This window comes from Enoplosus armatus, chromosome 15, assembly GCF_043641665.1.
Source record: "Enoplosus armatus isolate fEnoArm2 chromosome 15, fEnoArm2.hap1, whole genome shotgun sequence".
NCBI classification, from domain to species: Eukaryota; Metazoa; Chordata; class Actinopteri; order Centrarchiformes; family Enoplosidae; genus Enoplosus; species Enoplosus armatus.
The window spans coordinates 12,883,310-12,898,888 of record NC_092194.1 but is presented as its reverse complement, the minus strand read 5'-3'; the positions used below and the strand labels follow the sequence as shown (position 1 = coordinate 12,898,888).

General features: G+C 41.4%; 1 protein-coding gene across 1 annotated transcript; it reads left to right on the top strand.

Annotated features, from left to right (window-relative positions):
- Nucleotides 1-2,437: 2,437 nt before the first annotated feature.
- e2f2 (E2F transcription factor 2) lies at nt 2,438-12,741 on the top strand. Its single transcript, XM_070920850.1, has 7 exons — nt 2,438-2,713; nt 8,817-8,916; nt 9,746-9,965; nt 10,631-10,792; nt 10,918-11,032; nt 11,411-11,609; nt 12,467-12,741. The coding sequence occupies exons 1-7, from the start codon at nt 2,438-2,440 to the stop codon at nt 12,739-12,741; spliced, it is 1,347 nt and encodes a 448-aa protein (XP_070776951.1).
- The last annotated feature ends 2,838 nt before the right edge of the window (nt 12,742-15,579 follow it).

Sequence of the window (15,579 nt, the reverse complement as noted above, 5' to 3'; positions counted from 1 at the left end):
CACAGAAATGCAACCCTATGACCTTGCAACAAATCCGAAATTGGTTTGATACAAGGCAAAGATCACTGAGCATGAGGTGAAGAACAAAGCAAGTATGGCCTAAACTTAATCCAAGGAATTCATCAGTCACATGAACTATGCACAACCAACTCTGAATCAGTGCAGCGATGACATGAACAAGTTTTGTCATGCATCAAACAAAAGCCCTGCTGTGAACATTATGCATGTTGACGTCACAGCGTTTTGTCTGTTTGTCTGGCCCCGTAGTGAGCCTCCAGCCTGAGGTATTTCACACTATACTTACAATGGCTTTAAACACACATGACATATTTACTTTGCACCATTTCAATTCCACGTGAACTTGATGGAGGGTTTTCTGTTTAGAAAACCGTTTTAACTGTATTTAATGACAAGTAATAATATAGAAAGACGAGGAAATGCATTAAAAGAGAGTTACCTCAACATTTTATCAATCTTTTACAATCCAGACCACATTTAAGTACAAAAAGGTAACACGACATGAATCTCATGACTGTGGACTATGCAAGATCTCTAATGAGTTGCACTGCATTTTCTAGTTTGGTATGAAAGAGGAAGAAACAGAGGGTGGAGATGATTTAAGTTGCACTATGTGGAGATGATGACAACTCTGTTAGTATTTCTAGTCTCTGTTTAATGTTGCAATATCATGTGAGCTACAAAGCAAATTTCTCAACCAACAGACAAGAATTATCTTATCTAATCCAGGGTAATAAGCAGGCAACTGTGTCAGCCTTTTCCCTCACTCTTAGTCCTTTAATTATATAAAGTCATTAGGTGCTATCTTGAGTGAATAAAGCATCGTTATCTTATGTTGCATTCAGAACATATTTTGATTTCAAGGTTTAATTTGAAATGTAGCTCAAATCGAGCCATGACAATAGGCTTGCTTGGGATAGGAGTCTACTTTTGCCTTGGCCAATGGGGGTCAAGTCATATGGCTTGGGTCTGGTAGCTGTGGATGGGGGAGGGGTTGTTTTCTTTCAATATCTCCTCTGAGCCAATAAGCAAGAGTGGTACTCTTAGAATCCAATTATCATCTACAAACTATCCCCAGAAACACCTTACACCAGGCCACAATACACTTTCATCAAGTGGAATATGGGTTCCCATGTAAACAAGGAAATGGCTCCTTTCTTACTACAGAAATTATCCAGGAAGCTCATTTTATACTTAATGACATGTCATTTATATGCATCTATAAGTGTTTTCAAAGTCAGATAAAACCATTCCTCACTTGAAAAATACATACACTGTGTCTGATTGTTCCACTTCTTCATTTAGGCTATAAAATTAAATGTTCAAATATCTCAATCCAATTTTGTGGATGCACCACTACATGCAATAAGAGATACTACATGCTTTGTACAGAATATTCCTGTAATTTGAAAACTCTGTGATCTTGACTAGAAGTTAGAATAAAGTTCTATTAATTTAAACAACAACAGGAGTTTTGTATTTATGGACAGGCAAGGAAGTTGAAGCTTAGGGTACTGTATGATGCAAGATATGGGTCAAATTGTTGCTTATCGTGGCCTGTAATAACCACAAAAAGTGTGGTAACAACAAAGTTACAACTCTCATATCATATGTCTGATTGTATAGACCGAATTCGTTCACATTCAAAATAATAGGTGGTCATTGTTTCCAACTCCAGCCTGCTAATAAAAGAACATTATGTCCCGAAATGATGCTACTGCCCCTTTAAGAAGAGCAGCCCCATGCGCATACAACTGTTTTATGCAAATATGACAAGCCGAACGTGCCGTGAGCCAATCAGAGGCGAGTTCCAACCGCGGGAGATCCAAATTTCGCGGGATGAAGTTTGGCGGTAAAAAAAGCTGTTCTTCCTCAGCTCTTGTCCTCTTGTATGGAGAGCGGAGCTCTGAGGTGGACGGACAGGAGTCACAGACCGGGTCGGATTCCGCATCAGAAGGAGTCACATTAAGCTGTAAATCTCAAGGTGGAACCCGATCTCAATGAGACCTGGAAGCCCTCTGGTGCTGGACTTTGAAATACTGGATGTTTGAAATTGTTAATTTATTTAGCCATTTTTTTATAACTTGTAAGGCAAGTTTCCTCTGCACTTTGTCACCGGACAAAGGATAACAACACCGAGCAGTCTGCTCTATTTACTGACGAATATTACTAGAAAATACGGCTCATTGCCTATTTAACTCATGTATTTTGTATTTAATAGGCTGATCTCAGCTGTATGAGTTGCTCTGGGCTATTTTGATATTATATTCGCAGGGTAGAAGTATATTTTCATACAAAGCTTTTAGCAGCAGCAACTTGCTAATAACGATTTAGCAGAGCATTTAGTATTGCGTTTAGCTAACAGCACACTTCTCCCTTCGCTTGGCCAATCCGGTTAAATTTAGTTTTACTCAGGAAAATGATGCGGATGCCTAAAGGCGTCTCTCCGGCATCGGGTCGGTCAGCAGTGGGGCTGCCTTGCTCTCAGCAGAAGATGAAGGTTTTGTCCACCGGAGGAGTGAAGACCGAGTTCTTCGGCACCGGACTGTCCAGCCCGCTGATGAACACGGTACCGGCCGGCTATTTTACCCAGATCTGCAACACCGCCGCGGCCGAACAAAGAGCCAACAGCCTGTATTCAACCCCCCACGGACCAGAAGCTAAACCCATCAGATCATCCTCCGGGCGACTGCCGGTAAAGAATCAAACACACACTACAATGAATAAACACTTTTAAATATCTACTGTGAGAACAGTACAGTGAGTTATGTGCCTGCATGTGGGCGGAATAATTCTTGATTCTAGCAGCGTTTGGGCCTCATTCAAATATGTTTAGACGTGATAAGCCACAGAGGAGCCACTGTGGCTGCTGGATGCGTGTGTGTGTGTTGATGTGAATGGTGTGTTCCCTTTGCCTGCCATGTTAAGTTGTGTCTGACATATTTTCCCGCAGTCCAGCTGTAGCCAGACAAGACCAGAAGCTGCATGTGTGTGATGGTTTTGGTGAGGAGGGAGAGGGGGGGGGTTATGATCATAGTGTTTGGGGCCCCTCTCTTATGAAAAGGAAGGACGAGTGGCCCCCACAGTGGGATATAGCTTTTACACAATCAAACAATGCCTCGCTGGTGGAAGACAATAATGTAAACACAGCATTTTACTTTCATTTCGTATCTGTTCTATTAACTACTTTGTGAACTAAAAATCAGCTCTAATTTGATCAAGAAACGGTCCCGCGTCATTAGCAACACATGTATTTGGACAGCCTTTTTTGTGATTATACACATATGACAGCTGCTCCAACTGCATCTGTCATTAGGGCAATACAGGACCTGCGTAACCTGTTCATATCACTGTAGGAAGGAGGAGAAGGTCAGAGGTCATAACCCAAACAACTGGTGTGCTTTCCTGAGAGCTGATCTGTGTGTGCTCAGGTGCAAACAACTCTTAGAAACACTAAAACACCATTCTCATTAGTTTATGTAAGAATAATTTAATGTGAGCTGTGTTCCTGCCTTGTATAAACAGTATGCTTCCTATTCCTGAAGGCTTATTTGAAAAGCTTTATGATCTGAGAGGATTGGATCTCACTCAGCAACGTGTTAGTGCTCCACACCTGCTGTTGCTTGTTATATTTGGTCTCTTCTTGCCAGCCAGCCATGCAGTCTTTTAGATTTAGTGAATTGCAGTGAGGCTAAATGGGTTAGGGGTTAGAGTGTGTACAGGGTCTCCAAATCTCATGTTAACCCCCCGCCCTTGGAGCCTGTATTCACTAATAGGCCCTTCAAGAGGATTAGTTGGACATAAGTAAAGTGAGAAACAGGCTACCACCTGGCTTATCATATGCCAAGGTGAACTTTGCAATTCAAATCTGTATGTATTCTTGGATTTGTACATGTGACATATTCACATGGATTCTCCATATTGTTTACTGGCTTGGAAATGTGTTTTTCCCGCCTTTAATCCACCATTAAGACCAGTTTATGTGACAGATAGTTTGCCTATGATGGGCCCAGGCTAATACAGAGTGTCTTGGATGTGGGCTGATGGGGTTTATTATACATATACTGCTATGCTATCACCGGAGGATGATGACAAGTTGCTGATAAGGAGCCAGTATGCTGAGTCTGTTTTTACACTGATAGTGGTGTTGTCCATTATTCCTCTCTGCCATGCATGCATCCAGTACTACAATACATAAATGTGTGTTTGGATCTGTTGTGACCATGTTACCTTCTGTTTTTAATCGACCTAAAGAAAATCCAGTGTTCACAGTTGTTGCACATTGTCACAGGTGTCTAATTCACCACGAAAATGAGATCTTGATTGATGTGGAAAAGACTGATGCACTTTTGAAATTGCAGAGCAAGTTTCAAAAGTCCCAAAGTCCCACGATTATGAAACTTCCTCAGCACATTTCAGTAAATTAGGTAAACTCTCAGGTCTAGGGGGGAAAAGCACCTTAAAGTTTTAAAGTCTTACAAATGATGCTTTGTGCATGCGATGGGCTGAAACGTGTATCTTGTTAACGTCATAAAAAAAGAAACCTCAAGCCTACTAAACCCATTTGATTCCCTTTTCTAAAAATGACAGCAAATCAGTGGGCTGTGAGGATAGCTACTAGTCAGAGGTGGTCATTGCTTTCTGTTTTTTTCTGGGTTTTTCGGGGATCTTTGTGTTTTCTGACTGACACAGACCTGGATTTTTGTTGAGTCACGTCCCAAATTCTACCACACTTTGTCCACTCCAAAATCCCTTAATACAGAGATTTAGATGCACAGAACAGTGTCCAAATTGAGATGAGCTTTCGTTTTCAGCTTCAGAGCATCACAGCTGCAGCTGGTATGGACTTTTGCCTGAAAATAAATTCTCAGGTTTCCGTACAACCTGTTAACAAATTGTCATTTTTCTTTATCTACAAAAGACCAGTTCAAACACTTTATTATTTGGACATAAAAAAGCTGATGTGTGCAGTAATAGTTGTGCATGACATAACAAGATGCGAGGATGTCATTATTGTGATTATGTTTGTCTGTATGACTTGTCAGTAAGTTGTCTAATTTCCCCCCAGGGATCAATAAAGTATTTCTGATTCTGATTTAAAGGGAAAAATAGACAAATAGTGTCTGACTGACTCAGGACATGTTGGCAGAGCATTTGGCTGGCAGTCTTATGTGTTGCCAGGACCGAGGACAGCTAGCATGCAGCATACATTTGATATAACTGAATTATTTCACTTGAAGAATGTCCTCTTCATGTGATTGCTGACACAGCAGCTTCATTTCATGTTCAGTCATGGGTCTTATGTTTACAGGAAGTGCTGCCTCTTCATATACAGCTCACTTCCTTCAACTTAAACAACATAATAACCACATTCTTTTTAGCCCATTTTTTAAACTGATGCTTGACTCACCATGAAAACCTGAGTACAGAACAAACTAGACACAGCTATACAACAGTCATGCATAATCCCACGCTCAAAAGCTTACGGGACACGTGCTGCAAGAAAAAGTTAATGTTTGACTATAGTTAACTTTAGTTGCCGAGATCTCATTACTTACTGATCATGCTGACTGTAGTAAAAGACAATTTATCATGTTTGTCCTGTGAGTTTTAACCAGGGTGCGTAGGCTGTAGATAATGATAATACCTAATGTAGGTAATAATGTCACTCCTGTTTCCTTTCGGTTTGAAAGCAATGTAAATGGGTTACAGGATTCAGGCCACCCTCCAAAGTCCAGGGAAGCCCTTTCTCTCTATGAAGACTACTTTCAATCAAATGTCGTCCACGATGCTCTGTGGCACTGCAGATGAATGAATATGTCTGTTTCTGATACAACAAGCAATATTTGCTAAATGCCACAAGATGCATCTGCATAGGGTCGACCAGAAACAATGTCCCACTTATCCCCTGCTTATGTCACATGTGCGTGTTCCCAGATTTTTCATGGAATGTGCACAATCCTGCAAAACTGCATCGGCATTGATATCAGCTTCATGAATGACTCCTTCTGCCTCTTGGTAGGAAAACAAACCTCTTCTATGAGCTTTCTTTTAACCTCCAACTTGAATTCCTCTCTGCGCCCCTTCTGGTGAGCCCCCATTCTGACTGATTACACTCTGGTGTGACATGGGCCACGTTGCCAACTATATGCACTCGCCCAAAATCTCTCTCTACTTCTCCTTCACCTTGTTTTACCCCAGCCTCAGGCCGGCGCTGGCCCTGGAGCATAATGTCCTCAATGGGGGGAGTTTTGCATTTCAAAGCAGCCTGCTCCCCGTCTCTCCACCACCAACCCAAATGGGCTGATCCACCCTTCTCTTTTACCTCTTGAGGGACACGTTGACAATCTCACCAGCAATGCAGGCATTGTTTTTCTTTTGACTACCCAAGGGTGTGGTGGTGAGGGGGTTGTGTACAGAGGAGTAGATATTTGCAGGCATACTGTAACTTGCCCTTCGCTCCAGATGGAATCTGAATCCCAGCCTGACAGACAAGGTTTGTTGGTTTGAAGAGAGGCCTGACTGCAGAGGTCCTTCATGTGACTGTGACTTTGAGCGCGAAACACAGTTGAAGAGAGAATGTACAGCAAACAGAAGAAGCCACTTGTGGGTGTAACTGGGCAGGCAGGCACTGTGAGGTTATAGCAAATGTGAGTGGAGTGAGTCTTGGAGATAAAGAGCTAATAGGAGTGTATTTAGCTCAGGCCTTTCCCATTTCCTCTCACAGCATTTGGCCTAAACAGTGGCTTGCCACATAGTAACTACATGGGAACTAAATTGAATAACATGTGCTTACTATAATACCCAGCTTTTAGTATAAGACTGATCTAAATGATCCAATTTAGTCTCAGGATGGTTTGTGTGTACTGATATGTGTCTCAAGCAACATGCCTATAAATCGTTACCATTGTTTTTTTTATGATTGTAATTATCTCTCAATGGTCTGTAAGCATAGCGAGGGACAGAAAGACGATAGCCGGTCTTTCTACCAGATGAAATGGTGTTTGCGTAATATGGTTGACTCACCAGAGAAATCCCTCATGCAAAAAAGGGAGTACCCAAGCCCCCACCCTAAACCTATACAGCTGCAGGGTGAAACCGTTGGTTCCCCTCTGTGGCTGTGACTCTCACATTGTAGACTTACAAGCCTGAAAAATGTAGACATGGTGCAGCTTCATCTGCACATTTAGGTCATGGAAGTTATGAACCTTATTCTTAAATGAAGGCTGCTCTTTTTATACAACACTTATGCTAGCGCAGAAGGAATTGGACAATTAAGTAAAACCAGACAAATCTTCCCTCTGTTTAAAGCCATGACTGCTTGTAGACAATCCAACCTGTTACAGCTACTGTCAGGACTCTGAGCCAACAAAAACACAGCTTTTAATCCCACAAGAGGTTTTAATGAATGTCAACAGTCACCATTTTGTTCTGTGAAGAGTAGCTCTTCACAGCCCTGACCTGTGTGTTTCTGTGTCCTGCTGAGGTTTCTGAATGGCTGCCTGCTGTATGCTGTAGGGATTCAAAACTGTGCTGTCAACAGCACATACACTTGCTGTGCTGCCCCAGATGTCGCCAGTCAACAGGTGGACATGTCAGGGAGCACACTGGGACAATGGCAGCCTTCATTATCCCCCACACCCACCCAGGCACATCCACACATGGTTAAGTCAATTCACCGCTTCTCTGGTTCTCAGTTTCTTGAACCTATTAGCTAAAGCACTGCAGTGACAAAAAGGGATTATTGTTGACAGGTAGTCATGAAGAAACATGGAGGAAAGGCTGAAAGGATGAGAGAGGACACAATTAGGTGTCTGAGGTGAGGTCCTAACCAGATGCTACAAATCACCCAGCAGCCTCAGCCACGTCTAGCTAAAATCCCACGCCTCATTAGCTCGGCCACCAGTGTTTTTTGTGTGGGCACGCAGCGCGACGAGGGGAATGATTACAGATTGACTGCAAACGTTCTCATCTCTCGTGAACATTTGTTGGAGTTAACAATTAACTGGCAGCGATTCTGCATGTTAGGGTGTCGCCCGTTTGCACAACTTGTCATTTTTCAGACAGTTGGTCATTTCTCAATGAGAGGGAGGTGTGAGTTTCACTTTTGTTATGTTGCGCCTATGTAGGTCACATGAAGATATTTCGTTTATATTGTGGTCCAAATGTTGTGTGTGTGCTTTTGATTGAAGCTGCAGGTCTTAGTGTACGATGCATTAGTTATAGTCAAGTAATCGTTTGTGTGGAGGCTGTGTGTTAAGCTGTAGAAGAAAGGTGACGTAGGGAGGCTTGAGAGGGGGAGGAGAGGTCATTGAGTGATTCCAGGGATTTCCTTGCGTCAACCAGTGGGTTGAGAGACGATCAACCCCCTTCCCTGTCCGTCCACACACACAAACACACCCCTCGTGATGTGCTTGGGAAAGTGTGAGGGGGGTGCTTTGTTCCTGCACTTGAGGGCTGTTGGCACATTTACGACACTTTTCAACAGCCCCCTATTTAGCACATTTAACAGCACTGATGTCACAGTTTAAATGACTTGCCCTACACACTTCATTCTCATGATTTAACTTTAAACTTGCCATAATGTAAAGTCAATGGGATTTGCTAAGCAGGAAGGATGAAGGATTGTTTCCAGCAGTCCACAGTCTAGGAAAGAATTCAAATGGGGAATATATTTGCACTATAAATATTCTCATGGTGACAGAATAAGTAGGTCATAGTGAACACTCCAACTCTAAGAAACACCCTCTTTGCTCTTTTTCTTTTTTCCTAATGTACATAAACTCTTTTCTCTCTAGGCTAAAAGGAAGCTGGATCTAGAGGACCCTCTTTACCTGCCCGAGTTCCGCACACCAAAAGGCAAAAGCAGCATCGTAGCCAGGATACCAAGTCCGAGAAGTGAGTACACTACTACAGATTAGAGGATAGATGGGTGAGAGGTGGTGTAATATAGTGGGTTTTATGGGTAGATACTAGAGGTGCACCAATCGTAGTATTATTTATTACAATACAGAAAAGGAGAGGTCATTCAAAGAGAGCCCTGGAGGCACATTAGGAACACTAAAACCAGAAAATGGCAATTAAAAAAATGTATAGAAAGTTGTAACTTAAGTAGAATATGTTCAACGGTAGAGTCACTGTATAATAACTCCAATATAATTATAGGAAGAACAATATAAAAAGAGTGATAAAACACTAAGTACAAAGAGAGAGGAAGTTGTCTAATTACAGTTCTTTACAATGGCACGAGTCCAAAGTGGGCAGGTAGGGGAGGGGTTGAGTGTAAGAGTAAGTGGGCGGAACAGTTCGGAAGATTGTGTCGGGGACGTGGTCACCCCAAATCCATCAAGCTGCCCTTGGTGGGTTAGGGTAGCTTAAAATATGGAGGAGGCCTTGAACAGTCTGGGAGAAGAGCAACACAGGAGCCTCAGGAACTAAAATGATTAATAACAGATTAAAAAACAATGGCTTGTTTGAGATGTAATTATTTTTTAAATGTGGGTGACAGAGCCAGTTCAGCTTTGTACACAACAGACAGTAGCATCAAATAATGAATATGTCTGTTTATATATATATATATATATATATATATACATACAAATATTCTTTGTTCTGACCTATATTCATGATTGCTTACCTTTTCTATTAAATATCTACATAGCTTTGTCGGTCCTGCTTTTATTTCTAACTGTTACGTGCCTATTGTAAGTATCATGTGCGCTCTCAGCTCCAAAGTCTCCAGGTGAACGAACGCGCTACGACACTTCTTTGGGCCTGCTGACCAAGAAATTTGTGGGTCTGATCGCGGAGTCTCCCGATGGAGTTCTTGACCTGAACTGGGCCACCGAGGTTCTGGAGGTCCAGAAGAGACGCATCTATGACATCACCAACGTCCTGGAGGGAGTCCAGCTCATCCGAAAGAAGTCCAAGAACAACATCCAGTGGCTGTGAGTACCAATGTTGATATTGATGTGACCCTTATTAATATTCACAATTCAGCCCTATAAACACATCTATCTAACAAGGATTTGATGTCTTCCTAGCCAACTTCCAAACATGTTTACCTATAGTAGAATTGTAAAATAAGCAGGCATTTCTCATATTCAGCAAGTCTGAACAGGGCTTTACACAGTAAAATAGAGAAATCTGTAACTCAAACTCAAAAATGTGTTTTTTGTGGTTGTGGAGACTAGCACTTTATTTGTCTGCATGTTGACCACTGATGTTGAATATGTTGAATCAGTTCTATAGTATGTTTTGCACCGTGCTAATTGGATTGCATCATACTTAAAGGTCTAATAATTTGTCCACCTGATACTTGGATTAGAAATAATATTAGAACTACTGCAACTTTCAGTGAAAAGCAATCTAGTTGTGTTTATTGAAAAGCGGCTACAACTCAATGTATTTATTTCTGCTCATTCGCCCTCTAGTGGCTGTTAAGGGGCCATTGTAACATCACCAGACAACAACCTCAGCTGAACCATGTAGAGCGCTTACTCTCTATTACACTGTGTGTCTTTGAGTTGTTATAACAGCCACAGACAATTGTTAATGCAATCAGATCATCACACTTTTTTCTTTATTTATATGTTTATGTGTGTTCTCGTAGGGTTGGAGACGTATTTGAGGGCGGTGCAGGTGGAGGAGAGAAGGCTTGTACTCTGAGGAAAGAGCTCGGAGACCTGGAGAGAGTAGAGAGGTCTCTGGATGAACTGATCCACTCCAGCACAGCACAGCTCAAACAACTCACCGAATACGAAGATAATCAGAGATATCCTTTACATGCAGCTGCATGTGTATCTACGTCTTTCTCTGGTGGTCTTCTGTGTCTGGTTACACATGTAAAGTATTCACTTAATTTCTGCTGCTGTTCTGGCCCTTGACCCCACGCTGTACGTTGGGCTATGTGACATATCAGGACATCCGCTCCATCGGCAGTCTCCGAGACCAGACGGTCATTGCCGTCAAGGCCCCAGCTGACACCAAACTGGAGGTGCCAGACACGGCAGGGGTGAGAGCACATCTTTGTTTGAACCTTACAATGTGTTTCCTTCTCACCTCTTGCAGTTTCTAGGCCACTGCGCTCCCATGCAAATTAGTATCACGTGTCAATACTGCTGACAGATGGATGAACGTCTTCTTTAATGTTTTTAGATAAATTAGTTTGGCAAGAATAGCAAGTAACCCTGATGGTAGTTCAAGTTTCAGATTATTAACAATTGTACACACAAAACAATTGTTGGAAAGTGAAGACGTGATAAAACTATGAGCATTGTATATGTATATTAAAAAACAACTTCCCAACATGTTAACTTTCATACAGTACAATATAATAAATTGTTTAAGTGTTCAAACTGTGATCTGACTTTGCGTCCCCTTCTCCTTACAGCAGGGGTCATTACAGATCTATTTAAAGAGCAAGAATGGCCCCATTGAAGTCTACCTGTGTCCAGAGGAGGGTCTTGAAGATGCTAGCCCAGTTAAAAGCGTTGTCACCCCTAAGAAGGAGTTCCCTCAAACCATCGGCCCTCCAACTACAACCCAGATGGCGCCACCAAGCTACAGCGTCAAAGAGGAGCCTGCTGAATGTAAGCTGGGCTTTGTGTAGAGTCACGTACATTATAGTAGGATTCTGACTTTATTTTCACACTGGGAGCTGATTGGTTCATGAGTCACTTTATTCCAACAAAACTAAGCGAATAGGTCTTCATTATGAGAAATACACTTTATTCATTAATTATGTAGCCAGAGCTGGGAGGCAATTAGCCTAGCTTAGCATGAAGACTGGAAGCAGCCTATTGTAGCTAGCCTGGCTCTGTCCAAAGTGAATAAATACACCTATCAGCACCTTTAAAGCTCACTAAGTAACATCTTAAATCTTGTTCTTTCGATCAATACACAAAAAAACTGTACTGGAACTATTTTGTGAAACACAACAGATTATTTCATGGTAACTGAGACTTCTGAGAGGTTACTGTGCCTGGCCAATAAATAGTTACAGCACATAACTCCCCGTAAAACCCCAGAATGTCGATAAATGTAAATTGTAAGTCAGACAGTGTTATAGCTATGCGTCCAGTCTTTATGCTAAGCTAAGCGAATCGCCCCCTGGCTTTAGCTTCATACTTAAAGCACAGACATGAGAGGTCGAGTATCAACAAGACAATGAGGGCTAGTGTACATAAAAATTAAGATAAATTGCTGAAACTACTACATACATGAATAAAAATTAATAGAAATCACACGGATGAAGTTGAAAAATACATTTAGTAGTAACTAAAACAAATAATAATTACAAATTTAAACATTCAAAGGACATGTCATTGTATAAACTTATGGTGGAAGTTTAGATCCTTGTTATAGTGTTCTGCAGTGGGAACGAACACTCAAACACATTGAATTAAACTCCGACCTCTCTCCTGCTCTGTCCCTCTCTTAAACACAGCCAACATGTCTGCAGCAGCTCCAGCCGCCTCCTCGGCTGCAGCCTCCACTTCCTCTCTGTTGGACGTCGAGGGTCTGCTGGGTTTGCCCCCCAGCCTGCTCCAGATCACCGAAGACCAGCTTCCTTGTGCCTCTTTCACCCCAGACCCCAACACCCCCTTCGTCAGTTTCTCTCCACCTTTGGACCATGACGATTACCTCTGGAGCCTGGAGGATGGCGAGGGAGTGTCAGATTTCTTCGACACATATGATCTTGGTGATCTGTTAAAGAGCTGAGGTATAGATGAAGGAAGGGGGGGGGGGATATTTAATTGAATGCCTTCTCGAGGTAGGAAATATTACACTATGAAGCCATCACTCTTTGTTTTTGCCATGCCCGTTTTAATGTCAATGATTCCAAAGGAGGAGTTACCCCCTTTGTTTATTTTAAGTAAAAATAATTTGTACATATGATTGTAGAAAATGATCGGACTGGGAGGTTGAGTGAGGCTGACACTGATGTGAGTAATCTCCAACCATTCGGGAACACTGTTTAAACAGCAGGGATTGTTTGGGATTTTCTGTCACATTTTCAGATTGCGCAACAAAGATAAAAATGTATAAACTCATAAAAACACAGGATTTCTTTTATGCATATCACATCACCAGCAACAAAATCTGATGCATTTTCGGTATCAGGCAGTGTTTACAATGTGACAACTCAGGAACTTTTTTTCTTCCTTGTTTCCAAAGTCTAAATGTTTGTGCCACTCTTTGACCCGTAGGGGGCAGCCTTGTATTATTATGTCAGCTTTAACTGCCGTGCAGCTTCACAGGATTCAATCACTGGATGAGAGTAAGCTAACACCATCAAGAACAATACACAGGGTGTGTTTTTTAGATTCTTCACCGACCAAATTAAGCTGTGAATAACTTGTTAAATACCAGTCTTTGTAGATACACAAGCATCTACAGCTTGAACATACTGTATCGCGTTGACATCTGATTTTGAAGATGCTCACGTTGCTTCTGCCTGATCAGGTTTTGCTCTCTCCTGCCTTAAGCTTTACGTCAGGCCTTGGACCCGTTTGGTGCTGCGTTGTGTGCCAAAATGTGAAGCCTCTGACAGCCGACACTGGACCCAGGTCTAGAGTTAATGACTGATCATGGGTTCTCTGTGAACATTTACAATCTCTACTGAACAAGAGGGTCACGCTCACTCTTGTTGGTTTGGCAGCTTTATTTCAAATCCTGGTGCTCCTCTATGGATGTGAGTTAGCTGATTTTAAGGAATTTTTGATTTAGTAGTGGAAAACTACTATTGTATTTCTGTGGAAATAACCCAAAATAAATAAAATGCAGCATCTGTGTTGCAGAGGGTCAATTGATGTAATTAAGGTTTAATTAGAGTTGTGATTTCCTTTTGTTCTGAATTGAATGAAGTCTGTTGATCTAGCAGCAGCAGAAACAATTTATATCTTTAATGTTCAAAGCCCATGAATGCTTTCCCACGTGTTGGTGCAACCCTTTTTAAATGTCAAGGACATGCACCCGAGGTCACAGCGGCTGCGACTTTTATCTGTTAAACTTTTTTTTTCTTCGAAGCGTTCTAGACATTTTGGAAATTTGAATTTCATGCTGATGTTTTTTTTGGCTTTCCCTCTACACTGCAGAGATAAGCTAAGTGTCCTGTCCTAACAAAACTTGAAAAATGTGTGATTGTGTGTGTATTTGACAGCTTGGGGTGGTCATGGTGTGTTTGAGTGTGAGTTTTTACAATGTAGATTAGAGAATTTGAATTCAGAATTTGTAGGTTTTTTTCAATGAGCATTATTTCTTTGGTATTTGTACATAATTTGTTTTGTATTTATACCTATTTTTCTGAATGAATTTTTTTGAATGTTGATACTGGCCTTGTTTACAGAAGGCACTGTTTTTTGTATGACATGCAGCACTTAATATTTTGTAATATTGTGTGGTCTGTTTGAAATTATTAAATAAATACTGAAGCCATGGTTTACACTTGGAATTGTGCTCCGTTTTTATTTTACTCACTTGTCTTGTCAGGAACATGTATTTCCTGTTGACATTTTTAAATTTAGTTCTTCCCAGCAAATACTTTTGTCAACAAAACTGCAGTGGAAATATATCTAGGCTATTCCTTTACGTGACCTGGTTCTTGCTGGAAAGTAGACTCTATTTTCTGTCTAAAACCAGCAAGGGTATGGCCACTGAGGATATTGATCTAATAAGAAGTGACATTCCCCCAAGGAGAGAGAATTGGTTGACATGAAAAGGGACAATGACACTGAAAAAGCTATAAACACATTCAGACAGGTAGACAAAAACCAGCCATCATTCTTTGTGAGTTGGTTGCTTTGGACACAAGCTCACAAAAGGGAGGGGACTCCCAGGAGGTCAAAGTTCAGTGGGTCACTGTGGAAAAGCATTGATGCATTCTGGGGGGGAAAGACATTTGCAAGGACGTTTACTCATAAATCTGCAGAAGATGTAAGTATAGATCTGCAGGTTTTTTTTATAAATATTATATGCAGCCATCAGTATCAGTCTTATACAGCAACAGAAGTAATGTATGACGGAAGGAAACACCAAGTTGTTATGGTCGCCACAGTGGTCGAATGTTGCCAACACAGATCAAGTGAGGAGTTGTCAAAGTAAATTTTAACCCTCACAAATAAAGTCTGTCTCCTCGTGCAGTTTGTCAACTGAACCAACATCAGGTGTCTATTAACAGATGTTGCGCATAACAGCTTGAGTGTTTAACAAGAGGTCATAAAGCGTAAATTGCCCAAAACTTAAAAGCCTCTTTGTGTGCCTGCATGGCATAGCTGAAGTGACAGCTCGTCAATGAGCAGCACCAACCTGAGGCCAAGACACTGCATGTCTTTGTTTAGGGAACACAGCATGACTATGTTGGTGTGTTTAAGGCCACTCACAATCTCATTTAGAGATTTGATTCTGTGCAGATTTAAAAAATAGACTTAGTTATCCATTTAACAGATATTTAATGGATAAATGGAAGTTATTCAAAAGGTAGGAGGAATTCAAAGAAAAGTGAATTGAATTTTTTTCAGAATTCTTAGTCAATGTCTCGGATGACTGTGAATGTTACGT

What these genes read in the sequence shown, in the direction of transcription:
- e2f2 (XM_070920850.1), top strand. Translation starts at nt 2,438, where the DNA reads ATGATGCGGATGCCTAAAGGCGTCTCTCCGGCATCGGGTCGGTCAGCA. An exon ending in CATCCTCCGGGCGACTGCCG is followed by an intron (nt 2,714 to 8,816) that starts GTAAAGAATCAA and finishes TTTTCTCTCTAG; the next exon opens with GCTAAAAGGAAGCTGGATCT. An exon ending in CAGGATACCAAGTCCGAGAA is followed by an intron (nt 8,917 to 9,745) that starts GTGAGTACACTA and finishes GTGCGCTCTCAG; the next exon opens with CTCCAAAGTCTCCAGGTGAA.